This window comes from Phaenicophaeus curvirostris, chromosome 6 (genome assembly GCF_032191515.1).
Source record: "Phaenicophaeus curvirostris isolate KB17595 chromosome 6, BPBGC_Pcur_1.0, whole genome shotgun sequence".
Classification (NCBI taxonomy): Eukaryota; Metazoa; Chordata; class Aves; order Cuculiformes; family Cuculidae; genus Phaenicophaeus; species Phaenicophaeus curvirostris.
Window position 1 is genome coordinate 50948852 of NC_091397.1, and position 27372 is coordinate 50976223.

Consider the following 27372-nt stretch of genomic DNA (forward strand, 5'->3'; position numbering starts at 1 on the left):
ACACTTCACAAACAGGTTTACTGTAATATAAAAGAAGCAGCAAAATATTCCTATATGGTTGTCTCTGGCAGTGTTAGGTAGAAGCTAGTAAAGAAAGAGCAGAGAAACAAACCAAGTCCTTTCCGTTTGACTGAAATTGCTCTGGGTGTTCTCAGTTTTCATTTTGTCGATATTTTGTAGAGTGTATGTATGTATGACTGACCAGTTGTGCTGAGTATATGTATATAGCACCAACTAAGATGATGAAGAGTTGCCGTAACAAATACTATACTGGTGTATTCCAAGTTGTTTCTAAGACATTTTTGTGGTGAAAGTATGGCACTTTTTTTTTCTCAGCTGAGGTGTTTTTGTGATACAGTACATTTTAGTTTTTTTGCTTAGTCAAAGGCTCTCCATCCATCTTTAAATTCTTTCTAATAGGTCCAGGTGGAGCATTGCACTTGATTTCAATTGCTAGTCCAAGGTGAAATAAATGTCAGTGCTTCTGTTGACTTAAGTGATGCCAGGATCACACCCACGCAGTCTAAACTTAACATACTTCCTATCTTTTTTCCCGCGCTCAGTGAGGAGGTCCTTGCAATTTCCAAAGGACAGTGAAAACAGCTTGATTCATTGTTTCTAGATTTTGCTGTATAATGATATGTATAATTCATAGGAGTTAATATAAAAACAGTTATTAAGCTCCTGCCAAAGTATTGATTTTTTTATAAGAAAAGTAATTAAGTATATTAGCTGCGCTCAAAAAATAATTTCCAAACCAATATGCAAGAAGCCAATCAATAACCTGCATGTTAGGAAGGTGGCAGAACACATTCAGGATTTGAATAAGTGAGCTGAAGTTCTTTTGCAAGAGGGCTTCTAGAGTAATTTGCTAAGTTCCTATCATGGGTGATTTCAACACAGTTTGGAGTTTGGACTATTGAAGCAAATAACTCATTCTTGAAGATCTTTTGTTGTTTGTAACACATTGAATTAGCTCATTACTGCTGAATATGTGGTGGAAAATAGCATCTGTTTACATTGCAATAATATAAAAATTGCCAGTAACAGAATAAGAGGCAATTTGCAAAAGATAATCATATTTGTGCACTTGTCTGCAAAAAGTAAATTGTTAATACATACCCAAGGGGGAAAGCAGTTACCAGTTTATGCAATCTAATACTAATGTTAAGCATAACATATTAAAGAAATTTTTTTTACAATTCAGTTTTAAAAGTAGTAAGGATGTGGACATAAAAAGCATAGCTGTCCCATATTGCTGCTTCTCCTGTACTTAGTGGTGGTTAAACTTCAGAAATCATCCTGAAGTTCATTGTACCCAGGTCAGTGTTGAACTGTCCATATAACCTAAAGGTACAACACCAGCTTAGAGGTCTACTAGGAGATTTCTTTAGCGAGAGCTCTGTCTTAATTTAGCTAGAAGTTTTCAGTAGGTTGTCCTCCGTCATATAAGTCTAGGGTGCTGCAAAGCATACTGAGCCGTACTGAGAGTTACCACAGAATTACTGCAGATTAAAACTGGGAGCTATTCATAACTTCAGTTCGCTATTGGAGGTGATATCTCTACAACCATAGGGTTCAGATATCCCTACAACTTTTTACAGAAACAAGTTTTCCAGAAGTAATTTTGTACCAGGGACCAGGATAGCTTTTCCTTAGCCCTGCTTGGTATCATTGTGCTGCATTTGCATGTCTCGTGTTTACCATAAATGCTACGTGCAAAAATTGCAGTATTTCTCCCCTGACATTTTCTTTTCTTCAGAAATCCAGAGAAGAATATTTTGTTCTGAACGCACATCTCAAGAGAAAACTTAGAAAGGGGCTTCAGTCTGTTGTTTAAGAACAGTGTACTTTTATACATCTGCTTGTGGAAATGGCAACTGTTCTTATTCATTGAAGTATTTTAATACCTCATTAGTTCTGATGGTATAATCTTTTCATGTTTGGTGATGTCTCAAGTGTCCATGGCTAAAATTTTATAAAAAGGAAACAAGAAGTCTTTCATTTTGCGCAAGTGCTGTGTGAATTAAGTCAACATTTCTTCAGGTGGTAAGGTTGTGCCTGCAAGATTAAATTAAACCTTGTCTTAGTAAACTGCAGTGCTTCCTAATCACTTCAGGAGCATTCCAGCATTTGGTGGACATGGATGGAAAACTGTTAAATGTTACTGAATGAATTGTAGTAATTTATGTATGTCAGATTTCAGTAATTCTTAATTCTGAGATGTGAGAAGTTTGGGTTGGTTTTTTTTTTCCTTTCATTTGAGTTGCAGTTACCATAGATTCATAGGGATCAGCAGTGAGTAATAACAAAAGGCAGAACAGTATAAAAACAGTAAAGAACAATAAATAAGTATAAATATGTTTATAAAAATTGTGAATAGGTATGAAGGGATTTGCTTGCTCCGAAGAGTTTGGAGTCTCAACATTAAATTTCAGTACCGTTTGGAAATTTCAGTCTTTCAATAATCTCTGCCCAAACAAATCTAAGCCATGAAATGATATCTGAGATTTTAAAATCAGAAAGGTCTCTTATACCTGTCTAGTTTGATCTTTTTTACATTACTCACTATACAATTTCATATATCTGTTCCAGCTCTGAACCTGATAACCTGTGCGTAACTAAAGGAGATGAAAAACTTAAAAGCCGGTGTGGCTGAACCTGATATATAGAACAACTCTATAACACTTCAGCAGAAAGCAACACTGTTGATTTCAGAGGGCCTACTCTTATCCAGTAAGGCTCGTAGAATTCCAGCCAGTGTCTTGTAGCTTTGGAAAGTCTTTTATTTTGGTCAATAAGAAAAAACAGGTTTTCAGGCTTCAGTGTAGTGCAAGGTAGAGGGAATGAAGGAATTACAGTGTAAACAGTTAGTAATGTCAGAGCATTCTCATTAAGTTTTGTGTACTATTTTGTATCCTTAAGCATGGTTTCTTACTTAGAACATTAAAGCTTAAAGGAGTGAAAGATGCTGATGCGTCAGCTTCGTGCTGGAAGATATTGTTGCCTGTACTCTGTTAACGATAGTACAACCTACTTGTGTTACTAAATAAACCTCAATTTTCAGTCTGCACGGCTTTTTTGGAACAACTTAATCCACTTACGTGTATTACTTTAAGAACAAACAATTTACTTTATAACTAACTTGCATCACAAGCACATCTGTGTGCACTTTAAACATCTAAAGGAGTTTATTCAAAGTACTAAGGCTCTGACCCTACAAGAGTTGCTTGAACTTGTGAGCTGATAAACTTTATAGGTATACAGAACATCTCATGAACTTCACTGAGGCTCTGAATATGTTCATAGAGTCACCCAAGAATGATTGAAAGTAAGGCAAAAGGAGTAACATGTAAAGGAATAAGTACAACTGCCTTGTAGACTGATTGATCTTCAGGTTTTCTATGCCTCACAAACCTTTGTTCCTTCTGTGTATTTTTCTTGGTTTTCTCAAAATATTTTCTTCTTGGCTAATCATTATTGATAAAAACAGTTTTTTAATGGAAATTTGCTTCCATGAGGTGCCACTAGTTTTTATCATTACCTTATTTTCTATTAGTATTAATTCACTAGAAAATAATGTTTATTCATTTTACTTTGTTTCTTCATTTTACTTTGTTTCTTCTTCTCCCTATTTCATTTAGCATATATTTTTTGCCAAAGAGGGAATTCCTGTGGGTAAATTTTCAGTAGGAGTTTTTTTAGCAAACCACTGGCATAGGACTTTTTTAGTGATATGAAATTTGTCTAAATGTCTAAACTCTAGTGGACTGAGGATTCTTTTATTCCAAGAAAACACATTGCTTTTCTGTGGATGTTTCTGCTCCTGGAAAGCTTGTATTCCTCTTGGAATATGAGGAAAATGAAAAAAATCTGTGAAGTCTTCTGTCTTAATCCTAGCCTTAAAATTCCAATCTTTGTTCAGCTGAGAAAACTTTTCACAGTGGAAAAGTTCACATAAAATTTTACATATACAAGAGGGCTGGAGATTTAACATGGGAAGTACTCAACTACAGCTAAGTCCACATAAAACAGCTGGAATCAAGAAATTCAATCATTTATGTTTCTTATTTGTGGGTTTTGAATTTCTAGTTCTGGATAGGGGCTGATCTAAAGGACACAGCAAATATTAAAATTATATTGAAATATTAAATGAAAATCCAAAATGAATAATTTGTGTAACTGTATATTGGAATAAAAGTGTCAGAAAGTCAAATCAACATTTTTCTGAAAAAAACCTTGCAATTTGGAAAACTAGTAACTATAATATTAAAAATAGTAATTCCAATAGAAGTATTAAGACTATGCGTAAGAGCATGGTGAAAATATATCCAGATACTCTCTTTTGTGGTTTTGTACATACAATTTGTATTAGTTTTTAATTTCAAATATAAAGTTCAAATAGTGTTGGACTACTAGGAATTTAAATAAGCACTTTTAAAGCTTTTCCTGTTTTCAGTAAGATTTCTTGTGGTGTATTTGTGTCTCACTTACCACTATTCTTCCCTGATTCTTTTATTCAGTCAAAAAAATCTGAAACTCAGTATTAAATGAGATTTATATTGTTAATGTAAACAGACAAAAATTACTTCCTTCACAACAGAAATCAGATGAAAACACTCAGACAAGCTACTTTAAACTCGCCTACTCAACTTTAGTTATCAGTTCAAAGACAGAATGCAGAGGGAATCAAATGCTTTATGCTCAGACAATGTAAAATTGCTAAATGAATTGAGGTTCTGGGCAAATAAGTATGTGTACGCCCTTGACTCACATTAGCTGTTGTGAACTGTGTCTAACTGAGATTCAGAAAGTGATGGCTTCATATCCACTACTGTAATTCCTTTTCAAAGGACACCAGAAAAGACTGAACTTTTCAACACTACTCAGAAAAATTGTCTTTAAAGCAGTTATTTGAAATTTAAGAGTACCCACTGTTTTAAAATAAACATCGTTTTGTCTATAACCTGAACACCGAATTACATTTATATTCATTATTAAATAAATCACAACCCTATTGGACCTTATTTTCTTTATTGTTTCATGGATAGATTGTATGTCAATTTCCACTTTTACAATTTCCATTATTGAAATATTATTCAAAATATGTTAATTAACACAATAAAAGATACAGGGGTGTGTCTACTGATAGTGGAAGGAAGCTGGGACACATTTCTACAAAATTATAACGGCATATGTCATTTGCTCAGTTCCAACTATTCCAATTCCAAATTCAAAACAGAAGCATGTATGATACCTTTTCTAAGCTATATTAATACGTTGTTTATTTTGTCGTATGCACAGCACATAGCAGTGTGTATCGATTAACCTTCTATCTCATTCTAAGATTAGTCTGAGATTTATCACTTTGTTCGTCTGAATGAAAAATACCAGATGTTTAATATTATCTTGAAAGTGGCTACAATAAGATTTACCATGGGGAAAATAAATTATTTTTCCACTAATTAATAATTAATACAGTAAAGATGAGATTAAATATTAACATCAATTTCATTGACTATACCAGTTTTCAAAAGAGAACTGCTTTTCATCTCCCTATCAAAAGAGCTCTCCAAAAAGCAGCCATTATTACTCTGGAAGTCAGTATGTAAAAACTTCCAGAAACCAGAACTTTATAACCTTGTCAAAATGAGTTTAAAACTGATCTGCCTTAAAAATAAAAAGGATAAACTAGACGGTAATGCAACTAGTCTGTTTACTGAATTTCAACATGCAATGAATTTTTGTTGTGCTGTGTGAAGTGCTGATGTCTTTGAAAGAAAAATGCCAGGTATGCCAAGAGTTTGATTACCTGAGCTATCTTCCTTTCAGTATATATATTTTGAGGCTTTTTTGTATCTTGTTGAGATAGTTTCAAATTATGCCATAGTCAGCAGCAGCCTACAGTACGAGCAGATGCATGGTCATTAAAATACTATGTTGCAGGACAAGTGATATTACTTAATTTTGTTTTTCTGCTTCTGACTGTGATAAAATTGCTTTTCCTTTCCATAATGAAAATATTTGATTTTACTATAGAATGCATGGTTTAGAATGGGGTGGATTCCAGTCTCTCACAATGTGATGCAAACTCTTGCTAAAGGCAGTGTCTCACCATTATATAAAAGGCTCTAGAAGGAAACAAGGGAGTGGGATGGAGCAGCTTTGTTAATGCAAAGGGGCCTGTGAGCTCAGGAAGCACCCATTCACTCTGGTCCTTGAGTCTCAAGGTACATTCGTGAGTGTATTGAAAAGATGCTTTATGAAGGCAAAGAGTGAACGGAAAGGGTTTTTTTCCATGGAAAGAGAAAATTAAATACCTGTGAATTAACCTGGTGGGGCATTTATTTTATTCTGCTATAATAATGGAGAAATGTTTTCTTTTCTACAGAAAGGTCCTTTTTGGTACTTGCTCTGTTATTGTCTATTTGGCTCTAGGGAAAGGTGCAAATTGATCAGTGACAGTTTAGGGTGCAAAAGCTTTCTCTCAGAGCATATCTGAAAGAAGACATTATTACACACATCCTTGGTGTTTTATACCACGGTTACATCTGAGAGCATTATGTTATTAGATCTCTGGCTCTGTATTACAGTGATGTTGATGACAGAGTGCAAAAAACCTGAAATGACAGAACTTACAAGATAAAGGTAAGCTTAACAGAAGGAAGAAATTATGACAGGCAACATTTATCTGCATTGTAATTGACTGCAGATTGAGTTTGTCTGTATCAGGCAGAAATCAGGGTACTCTTCTTGTTCAATATGAAACATGTCATTGTGTTGACATTGCCTTTAAAAGTTATGTTATATGTCTTTACTTAATCTCCCCTTCTGCAAAGGTTTGCACAGGTACTTATCTTGTTAGTTTCTGTGAAGTTCTGCTGATGTCCATGGAGGTGCCTCTGTTTTCTAGAAAGTAAGCATAGGACTTCTGATCGGTCCTGAATTTCCTGCATGTGCTCATTGGGCAAACAAAACAGTAGGCCTTGTAAGAAATTATTTTTGGAAATTTAAAATAGCCTCAAATAAAAGCTTACCTGCTAAATATAGTAAATACATCTCAATGCAAAAGACACTATAATCTTCTTCTCGTTTTATCAGGTATGGCTTACCCTGATAAAAAGCCCTGACCTAGGCAGAACAACTGTTGAGCATCTCAAGGCTGTTTGAATTTCTATCTGTAAATGTCTCCAGTTTGCTTACTGGGGAAGTTCGTAGATGTCAGCTCAGGTTATGTAAATAGCACATCCCTGTTAGCATGCAGATGTCTCAGCTGCATACTGCAATCTTCCCTGGGCAGTGCTGTCCTTGCTGACTAGCCAGACTTTGGGGTCATTAGAAAAAAGGTCTTCTGAATGTTATCACTTTCTTGAGTACTTAGAACATGTGTAAAATTATATTTGAAGTAATTATTGACAGCCCAATTTAAGGAAACTATTCTGTGCATAGGCATCTCATAAACAACTTCCTTCACTTCCCCAAGGACAGAAGCCCACTTGGTTTACGCAACTGTGTATTATTGCTTTCCGTGTGTGTGCCCAGCTCACTGACACTATTAGTTTGAACCAGGGAAATCATTTTTTTGTTTTTAGAGCTTTCTACTCCAGCAGATCCTGACGGTTGCTGATTTATTAACCAAAATTGTTACTACTGTACTGGGAGTAACAGAGCAGAGGTGGTGGTAGCATGTAGTAGCTGGTAAAAACAAAGACATGACCTGATTGACTGATATCTGAGATAGACAAAAAGGACTTTTCAGTACTCCTAATCCTTGTTTGGGTCTCTCTACGGGTGCAGACAGACTGCAGCCTTGCTACTAATTGGCCAGATGACGACATGGAGCAAAGCATTCTACACAAAAGACGTCTTTCAAAATATATTGTGAAATGAGAAAGACGTAATGCAGGATAGTTGGATTCAATTTTTGCTAGGAAGAATCTGTGGAACATATTCATTAAACTTCTTTTTAAAAAGGTTATTTTCTTTGAGCTTACTTTTATTATGAAGTTATTGACTGAAAGGAATGACTGAGGCAAGAAAGCATCTATAGGAGGATGCTGATATGAGGTGGAGCAGGAAGGATATGAAAAGGATAGAAGATGCAGTGCTGCTAAAATGAAAACTCTGAGAATAGGAGGAGGCCCTTTTATGTCAACGCACAAAATTAAACACAATGGTTTTGTTGGACCAATGCCTAAAGCACATAAATGAGAAGACATATGATTCACTGAAGTACATTATTCAGGCAGACAAACTTATTTTTAAGACTTCCATGTAGATATGATGGCTGTAATTGTAAGAAGATGCTTACTGGATTGTTTGACATATTTCATCTTTTTCATCATGTTTTACCTATTGAAATTTGCTTCATAATATGATGCCCTTATGGTGATTGTGTGCAGTATAGCACTTTAAGCAAGGAAAATAGAGCTGAACTTTGACACTCTGTTACTTCTAACTACTCGCACCCGTATATAGAATTTTTTATTCTTTTATTGTATGTGTATGTCTGTGTGTTTATAAAATACGTATATACAATAAATGTTTATACAGACAAGTAATCCATTTTTTATGTTCTAATGATTCAGGAAGGTTACAAAATGTGAAGATTAGAAAGGTCCCTAATTATTCAGGATAGATACATGGAACCAGAGGAAAATATTTTTTTTCCAAAAGAGCTGGTAAAATGACTTAGGCAGGGCTTCATTACAAATAACCTTGAAAAATGATTCACTGTTTAGACATCTTGCCATTTTTTTGAAGTAATTCCCGTAGACAAAAGTTTTTCTGTGTCTGATTTGCAGGATGAGAGCCCTCAAAATTTAGTTAAGGATTCTACAGTTTTCAATTTCAGATACAAAATCATAATCTACCTTTTAATTTCTTGTTAGATTTTTTTTCAAGAAATTATATGTTTTTTTAAAGTTCTCTGTAATATTTGACCTATTTCTCATGCTTCATCGCTGACTGGGTCACAGGTTACCCCACGGTGACTTGTCTTCACAGAGCTAAGTTTAATTCTGTGTATCAAATATGGAAACTATGATGAAAGAAGAAAGTTAGCTCTCTCTTAAGGTATTCTAATGTGTACATTTGTAATCATAGAAAGAAACAGAATTTAGTATTAGAGTGATTTTAGGATAACTGTTTGACTATGATTACTAAGTGTTCTGTTGTAATAGGGAATTTTTCCTTTGGTATTGTCCTGAGTCTCTCTCATTTGAGAGAACAACTGATATTAGATCTAGCAGTCGTTTCTCAAAGGGAACTGGCTTCCATCAAGATGTGCAATTACAAAAGTCAAGACCCCTTCACAAATCCTGGAAAAGGAAATCATCCCTTGATTCCCATCAATTTCTGTAGATGTAGGGTTTCACCTGTCACCTCTGCTTAACTCATTGGAGCACAACTTCTAGCAAAATTTGATAAGGTAGTATATAAACATATATATATTATCTTCTTGGATTTTGCAGTTGTTGAACTCTGGAGTGTTCCAGAAGGAGACCTCACCTTTCTGAAGGGGCAGGGTCTTTTCACTCAGTTAAGCATCATGGTTGACACCAAGAAGTAGGTCTAGCTTGTCTTTCTGTCTTCTGCACTCTGAATATTTCTTAAATCTACATGAAAGTTGGGAAAAAAAATCCATTTTATGATCTATCTTATTTTTGTATTTAACCTACAAGTAAATACCATTTAAGTAATGAGTTTTGTAAGCTAAAAGCAAATGCCATTTAAGCAGTGAGGATTATTTTAGTTCTCTTCCGGCTGCAATAAATGATTCAATAAGGTACCATATTTTATGTTGCTGTGCTGAAAAAGCTATTTATGCATATTTTTCCATTTTCTACTTTTTACACTTGCAAGGCAAGTTAAGGACATGAGTCTTTTTTTTTTTTAAGGGTTGAGTTCAGTTGTAAAAGTTCAGCATAAGCTAATTTGGAGCTGGTTAAATGCTTAAGAGCAATCTGTCTGCTTTCGCATAGGACTGCCATTAATATGCCAGCTACAGTTATATTGAAGCAAACTCAGATACCTTCATGTCCTCACAGAGAATGGAGATTTGAACTTTGAAATATAAAAGGCGCAAAGATCATCTTAAAGTAGAGGCTGGGTAGACTGGCAGCAATCTGTGGGAAATGAGTAATGGACAACTCTGCATAATGCTATTGTACTTGTAAATTTGAGCAATGTGTTCTGCCTTGCAACATTTCCATTCACGTATTTCAGAACACTGAATAGGTTGCCAGTTTCTACATAGGCCCTCAGTGTATATTCCTTACATATCCAACACTCTGCTTGAGTTGAGGTTTATGGAGCTGGAGCTGTGAGAATCTGGAAGGAAGAGAGCTATGGGTGCAGGAGACGCAACCCTGGGGTTCTTTGCCAACAATTCCATGAAGAAAATATCAACATTCATAATTCAGTGTTAAGGACTGTGTTCTGGCTACCTTTCTAATATTTGAACAATGACACTATTAGTTAGGGAAAACAAGTGCAATCAGAATTTGGAGCTGGCTGATAATTAAATTCGACTAGAAACTATAGAGGTAGTTGGCATGATAGCAAAGATGTACCGTATAATGTCATTTTTTAATGCATCATTGTAACTTGATACTGTTCTTTAAGTTTAATGATAACATTTCTTGATTGTTTGTATTTGGCTTACAGTATGTCTCGATGTTATGTGTTGGGAATTGTAAAAGGTGCATGATTGTGCTGTTTCTGTTCAAGTTGTTCCTAATTAATAACTTCACTGTCCAGTGTTCTTTCAATAAGGGTACCTAATACAATATTTACATTATTTTAGGTATGGAGAAACTGGCTTTTCAACCAAACTGAATGATGCATCTCAATATAAAAAAGAACATATGCATGTGTGTATATCTGTGCATGTGTACACATACACGTATTTATTAGTTTAGAAAAAGTCTCACTTCTTTCCTACTTAACTTGAACTTCTCAAATCTCAGGCTTCTGGAAGGAATCATGACTTTTTATGAAAATCAAAAGTCAGAAATCTCAAGATTAATTAATATACATTATCATTGTGATATTCATTAGAACTTCCTCTCTCCCCAAAATTCAGCACATTAAATAGCCGTAGATAAAGATCTAATGATGAACAGATGCCAAAGAATGCAGAATTCTTCTACCTACATGACTGGCTTAGTGAGTTCAGAGATTGTATTATTTTTGTACTTTTAATCCTTTGAGTTTGTAGCCACTAGTTTACATATATGTTTTTTCCTTCTTCTGATTCCACAATAGAAAGCATTTACCTTTCTTTTACTTTCTAAGTGTCCACTATTGTTTCATGCCAGAAACAAAATACTGACCCTTGTGGGTCTCAGGACTGACCCAGCATAGCTGCTTTCATTTGTTCAGTTCTGTAGTAGCTAAATTTTGGCTGTTTTTCTGGAGTCTTAATAGTTTCTGTCTCAAGTACAAAAGGATTTGCTTTCCATAAAATTTGAAGTAAAGCAATAATATAAGGAATTTCTGAAGTTGTGAATTTATTAACTAAAAGACTATCTCTCTTATAAGCATTTAAATACTTCGAGAAGGAACAAACTCTGAACGCACATACTAATTCCAGTGGTTTTTGTATAAGGTTTAATCTTATACTTCAAAAACTATTCTTAAAATATTTTTGCAACACAAATTAAATGAAGAAAAGTTGGTATTTATTCTTGAGACAATAAAGATATTTTGAGTGTAACACATAATTCTCAATAACAATGCATGTCCAAATCTATTTCAAGTAGACAAAAAAAATTTGGGACTGTGACAGGATTTGTGTGAGCTTTCTCCTTTGAAAGGATGCTTCTAGCTTTGAATTTCAAAAGCTACCTTTTGTAGCAGGTGGACAGAAGTAATCCATTTTTAAAGAAAGCCAGCTAATTGCATGTCTCCCTCACATTCAGTTAAATCTTTGGTGATGGGCTTTGGAAAATGTGGTTTACGTTTTTCTTCCGTTTGGGCTTTGGCTTTGGTTTCAGGTTTTATGTTTGTTTGTTTTTTACTGTCAGTCTTTGCTGAGAAGTTCCTGATACCACTGTTAATAATAAACTGTTCTCTGAAGGAGGGTTTGACAAAATCTCTCGTTTGAAACTGGAAAAGTGCAAAGCTACTGGGAGGAGAGCACTGTCCTCCCTGTTGCCTGAGAATTAATTGGTTTACAAAACAAAAGCAAGAAAAGTCTTGACAGAAAAACTAATGGTAGACTAAAACAACCTTACTTTGGTCTAAGAGTAGTATACTGTTATACAGTAATATACTGTATTTATCGAATTGGGGTTGATGGAGTATTTTTCCATTGTTGTCCAAGCATCATTCTAAATGCAATCTTCTGTTTGGTCAGTACTTGGATAATGTGAATGGTACCCATTATTGAAAGGTAGTCTGTATTTGTACTAATACAGAGAATGCCAGTTGAGAAATGAGCCTGATTGCATGGTTCATTTTGTTCTCCTTTGTAGAGCCAGGCTGCGGCCCACTACAAAGGCACTAAACATGCCAAGAAGCTCAAAGCACTGGAAGCCATGAAAAATAAGCAGAAATCTGTTACTACCAAGGACAGCGCAAAGACTACCTTCACTTCCATCACTACCAATACCATCAATACCAGCTCTGACAAAACAGGTTAAGCGACAATCTTTGTTGGTTTTGTTTGGTTTTTATTTTCTTGTTTAATTCCATGTCTGTTTGGTTATGTGCTTGCCACATTGATTCATGCTCAATCCATCTTTCTGTGTGATATTGATTTCTTTTAGTCTTTTCAATAGGCTGGAGGGACTATGATAGTCATGTTCTTTTAGTGAAAAGAGGCTTGCAGTTCTTTTAGGACAGAATGCAATACTCACAACTTGATTAATTTTTATAGCGACAAATCTATTAAATATCAACTGATCTAAACCTTCTAGTCTGCAGCAGTATCTCTTAGCAAATTACATATGGCAAACTTATTTTAACCACAAACAATATAACAAATTACACTAGTTGTGTTTAAAAGCCTCTTACAAAAGAATTGTTAGTAAAAACCTAATTATAATGAATTTTGAACATTGCATTGTTTTTTTTCAAATGGCTGTTGCATGGGTTTGAGCTGGAAAATAGTTGTATAACCTCTATTGCACACAATCAGGTAAGTGCTATTGATGCCAATTATTCTGCTTAAATGAGTCTTCAGACTGAAATAATATCCTTTAAATTGTTTTGTGGGTAAAAAATACTCCTTTGCATTTAAAATTGAGATAAGTATTTGGTAAAGTCAACAGTATTTGATTAACTTCATATTTTAAATATGTGGCTATTGTACCAGAAATTTTGAAGGAAGGTTATAAGTTCAATGAAGGGTAGTCTAGTATCTCACAAGGTATGACTGCTTTCATAATTCTCTGTATGAAGCGATACAGTCTGCATATTTAATCAACCACACTTCCTCAAACAAGCCAAAAAACACCATGGCAAAAAAAGCCAAAGCTGTGAAACAGCTGAGATCTTTCTACTGGTGCTGAAAACTGCTCATTTGGAACCACTTCTGATTCAGTAAGTTTGGCATTGCAAATGGATGTGTATTAACCAATTATAGTAAAATGAAAAAAGTACCTTGCAAACGTGTAGTACATTCTTTTAGCTACATCTTTGCTATGTTTGTTATATGCAGATACCTCTATGTCTATCTCTCTTTCTGTATGTGTATACATATTATTTTGTCTTATACTCTATTATTATAGACAGCACATGTTTTCGTGGAGGTTTATATCCTTATTATAACGGTGTTGCTTTAAAAAAACAATCATTGCAATGTTTTTGTGTTCGTTACAAAGGAAAATAAAAGCAAATATTCTGAATACTTTTCTTTCTATGATAGAAGTAAAGAAGCATGGGAGAGTAGGAGCAAGGATGGGAAGTGTCAAAAGATGTTTACGGAAATATATGTGTTTCTAAACATGCAAATACCCTCAAAAGTTTCTCCTGCTGTAACTTGTTAGCATGTTCAGAACAGTAAGGGGAATATTGTAAGGAAAGAGTGAGTTATTGTTTAGAAAATGTGATCTAGTGATTTGAGAAACTAAATGAAGAAAAAAAAGACATCTTTTTAAGCTTTAATGCATATTATTCAAAAGCTTTTCTCTTATAGTGTGTAAGTTTGAAGTATTTTCCAAGGTGCCTTAGAACCAGTCTGAGTCTTTCCATCAGGCTTTGAATTAGATCCCTGGCAAGATATATGAACTGTCTTGTATCCAAGGTCAGTAGTACAATCTGCTTTTATATTGGCATAAGTAAGAAAACATCAGAAAACTAGTTGCACACAAAAGCAATGGCCTGTGCAGGAGTTTCCTCAGATTTACTGAGGAAAACTTGCAGTTCCTGGATTAATTTTGTAGACTACATGTATACATATAAGTGCACAGTTTATGCACATTGCATAAATGTATTCTATGTTAGAAGTACTGACTTTAATGGCATTCTAAGAAAATAAATACTGATGTTAGTTGTAAAATAGCCAAAAATCTGAAAATTTCACAAAATAATGAGAGCAATATTCAACTGTTGGCAAAAGTCCTGATCAGCTGGTGGCATTCAAAGAAAGGCAGCCAGTTCTACCCAAATGCAGTTGGTACAGGTCAGTATTGATGTGGCTGACAGTAAAATAGAATCCTTAGTGTAAATTATCCCTTGTACAATCAAGAATTTATTAGTAGTGGGAGGATAGTCAAAAGGATGAAATTTTCTGTGAAACATGACAAGTTAAAAATTTCATAAATCAAATTCTCTTTTCTTTCCAGTTATTACTTGTGCTATATATGGTTGTAGAACTTCTAAGGGCAAAATGATTTCTGAAAGCCAGAATAACATTGGACTATACAGCACTATGTGGGTTTACATATTTTTAAATTATAACTGTAAAAGTCATATATTCTGATAGTAATATACCGTTCTGAGGGAACAGCTGTACCACTGAATATAATTAATTAATTTATCTTTTATAACTAGAAATAAGTTCTGCTACTAAGTCTCTGCACTTATGTTCATTTGGATAAAAAGCTTTTTCTGCAATATTTTAAAATGCTCTGCTGAAGATTAATACTTGATCACAAATACACCAAGGACAGGGTCGTGTTCATATCACCTCCCATACATCATGTGCAGCAGTGGTTAAATGGTGAATTACATGTCAGTCACAGCACATTGGTCAAGATTTCAGTTCACTGATTCTGTGTACCCGAAGCAGCTCCAGAAACAAAATGTCATCAGGAAATCTGCAGTGCTATGATTGTGAAAAAGACCACACAGTATACAAACTGATTCAAGAGCTAAAGCAGCCATTTGTTTCGTTGCTTATTCTGGAACTATTCTGTTAGATGTGATGTCAGCATGTGTTTTTGCAATAAATAATGGAAACCGCAACACACAATATAAACAGACTCCTTAAAACCTTTCATAAATGACTTCTGGTTGTTAAAATATGTGTTAAGGAGTAAACAAAATGTGGGTAATTTTGCTCATTCTGTGAAAGTTGCTATTTTTTTTTTACCCTTTTAAACAAACTTTTAGAATTATTGGAAGGTTTAGACTTGAGAAATCTTTGGGGAATGAAATATCATGGAGAGCTGTGTTGTCAGTTGTATAATGGACAACGTCATGCTCAACATTTAGGAATTTTGTTATCAATTCTTTTATTTAACATCATTCATTCATCTGTGTTTATGACTTATTATGGGATACCTTTAGTCACTCAGGACAGAAAGCAGGACCATTCCAAAGACAAGCCCACTTTATGGTAGTATACAAGCCAGATTTCAGTACTTCTTGACTCTGCAATTCAGGAGTGAAAACAAAAATTCATATTTTCACATTATATTAACATTCAGGCGTACATATTCCCTAACATAAAATTGTTAAATGCCCTTGATAGCTTTACAAATTGCCCCTCCTTTCTGCCAAGATATATTTTCCTCATAAAGATGCTTCAGACCCTCACTTTGGCTGTAAGGACAGTTCCTTTAGGAACAACTTTCATAATATATTTACATAGACTGTGTTCTATGATCCTAACTATTATATCCTGTCCAGTAAAGTCATTATCCTGCATTTGGATTTTGAAACTGTAAGAAACTGTAAGAAAAAAATAAGAATAAGCTTAAAGAAAAGAACTAGAATGGTAGCGAGTAAGACTTATCCAAATCTCTCAGTTCTGCTAGTGCATGGCTTTAATATGTCTGCACTATTTTAACATTAGGCAAATCACACTGAATTTATGTAACATGCATTACTAGTATTAAATGAGTTTTATATGCAATTAAAATTTTAAAAAAAGATAATTGATGGGATGTGATTGAAGTACAAAGTTCTTTCTCTTGCATTTTAAATTGTATCTTTATGTCTTTCTGTTGGAACACGTTACACGCTTAGAGGTTTTATTTTCAGAGCTGTTTTATTCCTTTCAAGTGCACTTCATGCCCTGTTGTATACTATGTTGTCTTTGTGTATTTGGCCTTTTCTAATAATTCCCTAGTGCATTTTGTCACCCTTGCAACCTTTAACTGTGCTTCTGTGGAATGACTCAACAATCTACAAATACTGGCAGTAAACATCAGCTTACACTGGAGCTGAAGTTGGTTATGTGTAAGCAGTGACAATAACACGTTGCACAGTGTGCAGGATGTCTTAAGCTATCACTAAGATGGAGAGCTCAGCTTCCAAGAACTTCAGTTTTAACAGAATGAAATCTACTGAACTGCTTAGACTGTTCATCTGTACTTTTAGTTTTATTGGATACATGAAGGAGAGAAGGGCAGAGGTGTTTATACTAATATTCATTGAGAGGCTAGGTGGGTTTCTTTGACAAACTATAGATGTACGTATTGACTTTATTTGCACTGGCTTCTCCCTAGTGTGAGAGGAAGTCATGTCAATGAGGTCGAGGGCACAAATCATCTTCTTATAAATTAAAAATCTGTAATAAAACTAATGAATGGTGAAGACCTGAGAAAAAAATATAAAAAAATGCCTGTGGTGACTAGGTCAGATATAAAGTGCCACACTCATTTGTAAAGGTACCTGAGAAAAATTCTGGTCTCAGCGACCAAATTGCCCTTTCCTTTAATGTGTCCAATTTTTTTCCCACAGTTTTTGATTATTTTTAACTGAATCATGAATTGCTCTGTAAGAATTTGAGGCTTAGTGTTCAAAATATGAGTTGGTTAGTTACTTCTGAATGATCATGTAACAAATGACACTATTTCCGTCTGTTAAGTGAAAATTTTAATATGCTTTTGAGTAGTTTTTCTATTTTCCACTGATGAGAAGAGAGTTTCTTGATTTTTGTTTCTTTGGTTTTTTTAGAAAGAACGTGAATCTTTTCCTCATCTAATATATTAGACATGGAAAGAAAATTATTTCCTAGTAAGCGTGGAGTGCTGGAGTATTGTTTAGTGTGAAAATATTAGCTTCATCTTTCTCGTATTACATTCAACCATAAATGTCCCAGTGAACACAACCTGTTAGGATATTGTGTCTCTTTCAGGTCTCTAGTAAGGAGTCAATGGTCTCTGCTGTTAGTCAATATGTGCTACCTTACTTAAGATTCAAACCTGCTGCTCTAAAGTGTAGGAAAAGGTTTACAAATGTAGTACTCAGCTGAAGACTTTGTCGTATGAATCTTGATAGAAGGACAATGTATTATGGCAATTTCATTTAAAAATATGAAGAAATATTCTTTGTATATATTAATATAAATATTTTTCTGCATGTTTGCACTATTTCCCCCTCTCTGATGAAGACAGGTAATTAACAGTTGTTTTCTCCAATATCATGGACTAACACAATTAGCTTGCTTTCTTTTATCACTTAGATAGTCAAAGCCATATGTATCTTAGCTCAATACATCAATGTGTTTATGCAGTTCCTTGTTCAGCTCCAGAACCTGTAATGGAAAGAAAATCCCATTTGAAGATGCAAATCAGTTTCCTCTTATCTCTGCTTTCCTTTTATTTACACTTTCATTTTATCTCCCTTACATTCAGCTTTTGATCTTGTTTTCTTTTTTTCTCATAAACATATGTTTTGGTAATGACTAGACTTAAAGATTTATCAGAGCTTCCATATATTAAGAATTACGGGATTATTTCTGGTGTTACTTGGTGTAACTACCCTATTTTATTGTTTACTCTTTATGTGTTTAATCCTTTGTTTTTAGGGGCAAACTACACTAATTTTTAATTCCTTAAGGAAAGCTGAGGAAGAAATACTGCTGCATTTATGTCATTAACATATATTTAATTAAAAGTGCCACTACCTATCTATTAGCATTTATAGACGGCAGATTTTCTTGTAATCTTTCATAACTAAGATAAACTCTGTTTCTAATAACGATACAAATGTCAACTGCATAACATTTCAGTCTAGTATTTAATACTATTCAAAATATGCTGGTGAATGCAGAAACAATTTACTGTAAGATTCCAGTGTGCAATTTACTGGTACACCATAGGCTGTGGATACCCTTGTATGTGTAATTATTAAATTAAGGATGCTTAATCTAAGACAATTCAGAGCAGTCTCTTTGTATAACTTAGCTGTTGTTTTGCTTCCAGATGCTTTATTATATCATAAAATGTGCTTTTGTTTTGGTAAATGATTTCTTCACATCATTTCAGCATTGCTTAGGGCACAGCAGAATTAAGAGGCTGACTCTGAGTTTAGACTTGTGAGATTAGTACACATCAAACCAGAACAATGACCTTGAAGCCTGAATTTATAAGGAATTTTATGTGATATTAACTTGTTTGGCATATTTTGGGTGGAGCATGCCAAAGTTGCACATGTGAAATAATAAACGAGGAGTAATTACTTCATTATTAGTATAACACAAATAGATTTCAGGGCCAGCTAAAAGATTTCATCACCTACTTCCCAACCACCTGATTCTGAAAGTTCAACTTCTTTTTTAATTTTATTTGAATGAACAATCTTTGAAAGAAACAATAGTCTGAAAGAGATATTCTTATTTTCTGATTCTCTTGTAATTTGCTTAGAAACTAGAGATTGCTGATTCACAACTGTCATTTCTCTTAATCACATACTTGGGAAATTCAGTCCAAACCAGTAAAATCTAACTGTGCTACAAAACCTTACATTCTTTTTAAATCACCATACTTTGTCTTTTCCATACTTCAGACAATATGTAGCTGACTGCATCACAAAATGTTATCAGCATTCCACAGACTGTTGTACCAATTTTGCATTAGAGTTCAATGGTAATTTGGAAGACAATAGTTTCATTTGTGATCGTGATGTAGAACTAGGGCTTTTTCTTTCTATCAGGGTGTAGCTAAATGGTGATATAAAAATTACAGTAATTTATGCGTGCCTCGATTGATCATGAATGCGCAATAAAACCCTTCTTTGCTTGCATCTATGAACGCTGAGAACTTCGTCATATGAACACCATGTGTTTTCTCTGGACCCAGCTGCTTTAGACTGGGATTGCCTTGACAACAATTTTATGCTTGAATAATCCTGCAGACAGAAACTGCTGTTAGTCACAACATCTGTATCGGCCCATTGAATCAGTATGAAAGTCCAATACAAATAACCTATTGTTTGTAGGTCTGAAAAGCATTTTCTATTTAAATATTAAATAAGGTCTTTCATACTGTCTCAGGGAGCATGTCCATAGTTGAAACTACTAGAAATCTTGGGAGTAATCTTCTGTTCATCAAATATCTTATTATTATTTGACAATATTTCTTTAAAAACTGTATCGAGCACTGTGGCGTTTATCTGCTTATTGACTCATTCTTCATAGTGTGTTTTGTTATGCTGGGAATGACACTGACAGCAGCTAGTAGGATGTTTCTGAAGGCTCCATGGTTCTACCCAAGAGGATTTAAAAAAAGTTATGATATTGGAGTCCTAGACCCTCTTTCAAGATTTTATTGCAAAACATCTGATTCAGAAGCCTGTTACTATTGCATAATTATTTGTTTTATGAATTTATGGATTAGCTTGGAATGGATCGGAAACTTCTTAATCCAATGCTCTCAGACAGGTGGTCAGTTTTTGCAAGTCTGGAATTTCTCAAATGAGAAAGATCTGCTTTGAGGGCAGTAGAAGAGTAGATTGGTCTTCATTTAAGTGATCTATGTTTTTTCAAGCTGACAGCATATTGGCTGTGCAATGTAGAACTAGAGAGTACTTCTTTGTTACCAGTTTGAGGACTGGTTTTATTTTGTGTGGGACATTTCTATGGCAAAGGTGATCTCATGTGCAAAGATGCTTTAAAGCTTGCTTAGATTACATCCTTTTGTCGTTCATGTCATTTTCTCACCATGTGTAAACCAGGGAAGAAAGATGATGCAGATAAGAATATGAGTAAATGTACTGTGCCAAATATTTAGAGCCATTGCTATATGATGCCCTTATAGCATCCTTCAAAGTGATCTAAAGACAATCAGAGCAAGAACAGTATACTAATAAACATAGGGGAATCTGCTTTACCTAGTCTGTTTCATTGGCTATTCATGTTACAAGAAATTAGCACAGCAGAAATCATTATTTCTAGAAACAGACTATGCTACGTGCATATAGAAATATTTTCAGAAATAGGCCAAAACTTAGAACTATTCAAAACTACTTTAAGAATGTTAAGAAAAATTTACTTTTGCAACAATATTTATTCCGTCTTCCATTTGGTATTCTATGTCTTTCAATACTATTAGCAGATTAGTGATTTCTTCTTCAACTGGAGAAGTCTCAAAGGTAAAATTCTTCGGTACTGTGTCATTCCTTTGCTAAAGTATACCGGCCACTTACACTATTAATGGAGTTAAGCTTTTTAAATATTCATTTTATGTTTGGTCCCAGTCAAACAAAGATAAAATAAACTAAAATATTAAACATGCCCAAATCCTTTCTCAGTTTCTGCCATTGTCCCCTTTCCTTGCCCCTGAAACACAAAAAACTAAAAAAAAGAAATCATGTTTTGAATTATTGAATACAAAGCAAAATACAAAAATTCATCTAACATCTAGTTGTTTTAAGTTTTGCTGTCACTGCAGTGCTAAAGCATATAACTAAGCTAAGCTTAAGCTTTAGAAAGGTATCGTCAGCAATAGCAGACATCAAGTTATCTTGAGACAAAGCATAGTTGTAACTACAATATCTGTTTGAGGAAGAAAGTAAACACCTGGCTGGTTTTCATGCACCTGAACTGTGTGCTTTTTAGACTTATTGTAGTTTTCCTTGTACTAAATGGCTTACTTACAGGTAATTCAGGCATATCACACCTATAACTTCAAAATAGGAATGTTAGGAGTCTCTTATTACTAAAATACATATAGCATTTCAAACATCTTGAAGAATTATTGTGCATTGCTCATTTCATCTTTGTGAATTCTGTACTTCACCATGATACATCAAATAGCAGCCTTTTAGTATTAAAACTCTTGTTTCGTGGCATTTCCACAGCGAAATTTGTGTAAATCAGAAATTAAGAGCTGCAGAATATTATTATAGGAAACAAATGGGTACAAGAATAAGTGTGGGCTCATCAAGTGAAATAAAAAGGTTATTTTAAGAGTAACACAAACCAAGGAATTGTGTCTGATAGATTTGATTTGAGAAGGGAAAAAACAGCTTACTTATATAAACTTGATGGTAATGTTGATGTTTAAATGTTTTCCATGCTAATGATACATTTAACCACAAGTACTAAATTAGAAAACGGATCTGGAAAAGTTGCATGTGAAAATTCTAGAAGAAGCGGATAAAGAGCCATCTGAATAAACTGTTATGTTTTCATGTGCATTATAAACACTCTAGAAAATCCAGAATACCAGAAGGAAGTTAATATTGTGTCAGTATTCACAACAGGTAAACAGAATCAATCGATTATTTTTTTCAATTTTGGGAAAAATACAGCAATAGCTGACAGGGGACTTGAGTACTGAAGTAAATTAGATCGATTATATAATGACAATGAACATGAATTGATATAAAGTCAGGCTTTCCTACCTAAAATTGTTTTTATGAGATTGCATATTAGATTGATAAAGGACAAGCATGCTGTTGCTTTGTGTTTGCTTGGCTTTAAAATATCCAGAGGTTAAAAATCATCTAAGGTACTGGAATGGTACAGAATGAATATGGAAGATATTAAGTGGATTTAAGCCTGCTAATTATAGGCCTCGGAATGTAGTCACAGCATACAAGCTGATGTAGAAATGTTCCAGTAAAATCCTTCTGAAATAGGGTCTTAATTCCATTTTAATCTTGCCTTATCAGCTACCTGCAAGGAATTATAAAGTCTTTACAAATTGCAAATGTCACAAAAACTAGAGTTCTGGATGAGTAATAAAGATGAGCAGGAGTATGACTGAATCAAAGGCTTTTAATACAACAAAATTAATTGTTCTTAGAAACGAACAATAAAGAATTTGTTGAAAAGTTGTGAGACTTCATGTGAAGGTGAAGACAACTTGGGAGTACCTGCTTAAGTATCAGCTACACAAGAATGACTGCAGTAATAATGTTCCCAGGAAATCTTGTCAAAAAAACTATTTTGAGGATAATGGAGGAATTTAAAGATTTTTGTTTCTTTTATTACTATATGGAAATTGTATTATCTACTTATTTTCTGAAGAATATCATCAAATTGTGTGAAAACTTAGGGAAGATCTAATACAATTATTTAAGAATGCTTCAATAGTGAAAGACCTAATTAGATAGATGCATTCAACTTCAGTATTTACTTTATCGAAGAGAATGTAAGCAGTTTTTTGATCATAATCCATAAAAATTTTGCCTAAAATGGCAATCTAATTGTAAAATGGTTCCTAGTACTTGGGAGGCATGGCAGTATTCAGAGACTGCAAGCGAAAAATAGTTAGCTTCATTCCATGATCAAGATGAAACCTTTTTAACTCTGAGAAGGATTATAATATATACAAAATCTCATGTGGGATTCTCATGATCATTTGACCAAGCTATTAGGTTTGACTCAGGAATTAATACTGGAAGTCCTCTGGGTAGTGTTCTGTTGTACCTCACAGAAAACTGTGAATGGATAATTTTTTTTTCTGGCTTCAAATATATAATTTGTCTTCCTGACTGCTGCCAGAAAAGAAGTCTTTGCTGCCTGGAGAATGCAGATCTTGTGTATTATGTATTTGAGGTGTTCTGTAATGAAGTCCTTTACTTGGAAATTTAATGGTGCTTAAATTTAAGCATAAGACTGATGCATTTGACTTCAGTCAAACAACATACAATTTAAAAACACAAAAAATTGGGTTTTGAAGTATGTCCTGCCTAGGTCATAATATTGTAACTTTCTGTGTTTTGTACAGGACTGAACAAGTGAATTGGACATGATTAAAAAAAATCCTAGAAAATCATAATTGCTGGTGTAGATTTTCCTGGATAAACAAAGGCTTTATGGTTCAAAGCTGCATGTAACCTGTTTTAGTGTCCTTAATTGTGTTATAAAATTGACTTCAGATGATTAAGGATGTTTTATTGCTCTGGAAGACTAATTTATTTCTGTTATTATACTGGCTTTGGTAATTTTTTCCTGTCATTACTAGAATTTGAATTAAGTCAGAATTAAAAGTCAGGTTTTAATTCCCAAGCTGTATACTTTCAAGCATTCTTCCTACTTCTTTATATCAGAATTTAGTACCTTTTTCACTGTTCTGTTCCACCTCTGATTAGTTTTAAGTATTGTGATAAGCATTTTAGGAGATTCAGAAGGATCTACTTATTTAATCCAGTAGATATGCACTGATTGATGCATAAGTATTAGCATTATTTTTATAACCAATGTTTCCAGCTAAGTATTACACAAAATGCAAATTTTAAAAATCAGACTTTTTTATCACATTTTTTTCCAAATTATCTCATTTCTGCTTGTAAATGGCCATTTTCTTACTTTAGAGCACTTGGGTGATCTTTAGTTCATTCACCTTATCAAAGAAGTCCTAAGACAGCTGCCATGCAGTTCTTATTTTCTCATTTGCTACATTTTACTCTTTACCATTTCTCCTTCATTTTCTGCTCTACTGGTTTAATAGCTGCAGGTTTCTAGCATCATCTTAGCAGATCCATCTGAAAGTTGCATCAACTGATTACCCAGTTCAGCCATCTAGTCAAATTTTCTTGCAGTATTTACTCTTAATAAAACAACATTTCTCAATAGGGAAACATGCCTACTTTTTTTTCCTGCTTTCAAATATAAGGCAGTAACAACAGCCATTGATTGCAATACACAGGGGGCTTGGGATACATGGCAGATCTTGGCAAATAACCTTGTCATGCTTTTCCTACACATGCTTCCAAGTTGCTGGTTCCTTGTTACACCACCAGATGCAGGACAAGAGCAATGGTTTGGAGAAGGGTTAGTATGTTATCTTCCTTACAGAATATGACTAGTGTAAGTGAGCTTCAGCAGTGTAATTTGTTAGATCATTAGTGGAGACACCTCTAGTGTGTGTGTGCATGGGAGTGACAATGTTTATGAACCCTGGGGGCATGCTACTTGGGGAAAACTTCTGTACTAAAACAGCAGTATGGAAGGCAGTATCTCATCATGTGAATAAGCTCTTTTATTTCGCACCACTAAGATTTGGGAACTTTTAACCCATTAAGCCTTTGTGGCAATAAGCTTACAACTGACACTTCCCTCATAAAAATCAAATCTGTCTACATTTTTTTTTTTCTGGAAGAAGAGATCAGGTAGCTGATTTTGTTTAAATGTAGATAAATTTATGCATTTTACATGGATATCTGGTTAGTCACAAATTTAAAGGAAACTTATCCAGACTGCTACTGCAAATTTAAACCTCTGATTGTCACTTTTTTGTCATTGAGAATTTTTCACGTTTCACTGCACAAAAATGGAATTTTGAATTAACCTGCTGCTACTAATTAACACTGACGATGTTGTCAACACTGTAAGACTTCGACATTTTTGTCTGTTAGTATTCATCTAGAAGAACCATCTGTGACTGGGAAAATAACTTATTGTTTCCTTCAGGTAATAGTCTTTCTAGTACTTTAAAGAGATTTTTTAAAAAAATGTAAACCTTCACTTTCCAGGACAAAGTAAAGTCTTGACATGAGAATATCCAGGGGAAGAGCAATGATGCAGAGGAAAACAAAAAAACAACATAATCAAAGTGTTGTGGATTCTTATCTGGTTCAGCCAGAATAGGTCATTATATTTTGTACTGTTTTGAACCTCTGTCTGTGTTATTTTATTCAGTTTTTTACTGACTGCTGTTTATGCAAAGACACCAGAAACAAGTAAACAAAAGCCCCAAACAAAACAACCCACAAATAAGCAAACAGATAATCCCAAAAACCAAACTCGAACAAACCACAAACCCAAACCAAAAAGATGGAAAGAACAGTTTCTCTTATTTCTGCTCCTGCATGGAGCTGTGCTAATTTTATCTTTTTTTTTTTTTCTCTTCCTCGAATACTGTGGGCACTGGATCTGATCAAAACGGCTGTCATTATGGAACTCATGAGAGATATTGCTAACATTTCCAGCCTCACATATCTAGAAGTGCATTTATCTTCCTGTACCAGTGTGTCATACTCTGAGCTACAGTTACTGCATGCACACTTGCTTTACAGTTGGTGAGGAATGATTTCCAGTGGCTGAGCCCGCCCTTCTACCTACTGACTGCCAGTATGAAGAACATGCTTTTTTTTTTCATTGCTACACACTAGGACAATATCTGAACTGAAAGACAAGATTTTATATTGTATCAATTTTTTTTAATTATTTAGTTAGGTTTGTATTTTTTTAAATATATCTCTGATTTGATTATGTGAACTGAGGAAAGTCGTATTTATTTTCAGTATTCATAGTTAACCTAATATATTACTCATTGCTTCAACTCCTGGTTTGAAGAATTAACTATTATTTATTTTATTTTATTTTAATGCATTGGTTTTGCTGTCTGACCTGAATACCTTAAGTATTGAAGTTTAACATTTGAAGCACTGGCAGCAATGTTCATAAATTCTCCAGAAGAAGCCTTAGAAGACTTAAATATTTGTTAGTTTCACAGCCAGTTTAAGACATTTCTTAATTTAATTTCACTTCAGGTGTGATCATCACCCTAGAGGCCAGGCTTCCAGAAACTAAATTTGGTTTGAAATTGTACAGAGTAGATGTGGAAAGAAGTTGCATCTCTGTGGTACTGAGTGGTTTACTGATGTCAGAATAATGAAATTGATACCCCAGATTTTTCTTACATACATGAACAAACATGCTTTTGTAAAACGGCAGTTCTTTGTCAACTAATTGGCCTTTTTTTAGTCAGAAGGAAACTTTAACGTAAGAATTAACATCCCATGGAAGAGAAGGTGGAAGAAGATGATCTTTAGGGTCCCTTCCAACCCAACAATTCTATGATTCTATAATTCAAATAACATTTATTATTTGGAACATTTCTTTAATCTAGCTTAGCTACAGGCTAGTGAAGCAACAGTGCAAACATACAGGATTCCTCTTTTGGATCTCTAAGGAAATGAAAGATTCTGTTAGAGAAGCACAGGACTTCATTAGCAGTGCAGTCGTGTACAGTTTCTCTTATTGTTTTCCCAGTTTAATTATGGCAAAAACTTGCCTCTTTTCTATATCAGCCGTATTTATGGATGTCAGATGCATAGTTTCCAGCTTTAAAGAAATTCATCATTGTAGCATTATTTATCAACTATTTGTGAAGTTTTGTAAATGTACAAAGCATATACTTTGAAGAAGAATCCTTAAAGACTTTCTACTGACATGTATTTCATCTAGAATTTCTGAATAATTAATAAGTGTTTTATTGTGTGTAAAGGTTTGGATTATTATTGGTAGAATTTTGCAAAGAACCAGGGGGAGTTTTAAGCAGGCTATGCCTGTTTTTTTTTAAGTATAAGCATGACAAATGTTTATCTGGACAGCTTTGGCATGTCACTTACAGTATTAAAATATACCATATTAATGCCTTAGAAAACACAAAAAGTTTAGATGGTTGGTTGTAATGTGCTTGACATTAAATTTTTGGTAATTCTTTGTCTGAGGGCAAGACAGACTTGTGGCTGTTATTGCAAAAACACTGGTACAGCAACTTGGTTTTCAACGTTTTGTTCTGAGTGAATTAACTAACATACTTTTGAAGCTGCGGTGTGATAATGATATAATTTCTGATAAATGCAGAGTTGTGGATTCTACCTTATGTGAATCAAGATTCTGTAAATATTTTTTATGATAGATACTTGCCTATGGGTGTCTTTGCACTATAACCATGCAGACTAGTTTTATTGTCTGTTTACATTGCAAAATTTGAATGTAATTTGTGGTAGTACCTT

The 27372-nt window shown here is 34.2% G+C and overlaps 1 protein-coding gene across 4 annotated transcripts in view; it reads left to right on the forward strand.

Annotated features, from left to right (window-relative positions):
• The window catches only part of ZNF385D (zinc finger protein 385D), a 404649-nt gene that overhangs the window by 330772 nt on the left and 46505 nt on the right, over positions 1-27372 (forward strand). For all 4 annotated transcript variants that reach the window (XM_069860137.1, XM_069860136.1, XM_069860139.1 and 1 more), the window contains one exon: positions 12480-12642. In XM_069860137.1, coding sequence (XP_069716238.1) covers positions 12480-12642 — 163 coding nt within the window. The remainder of the gene's footprint in view (positions 1-12479; positions 12643-27372) is intronic.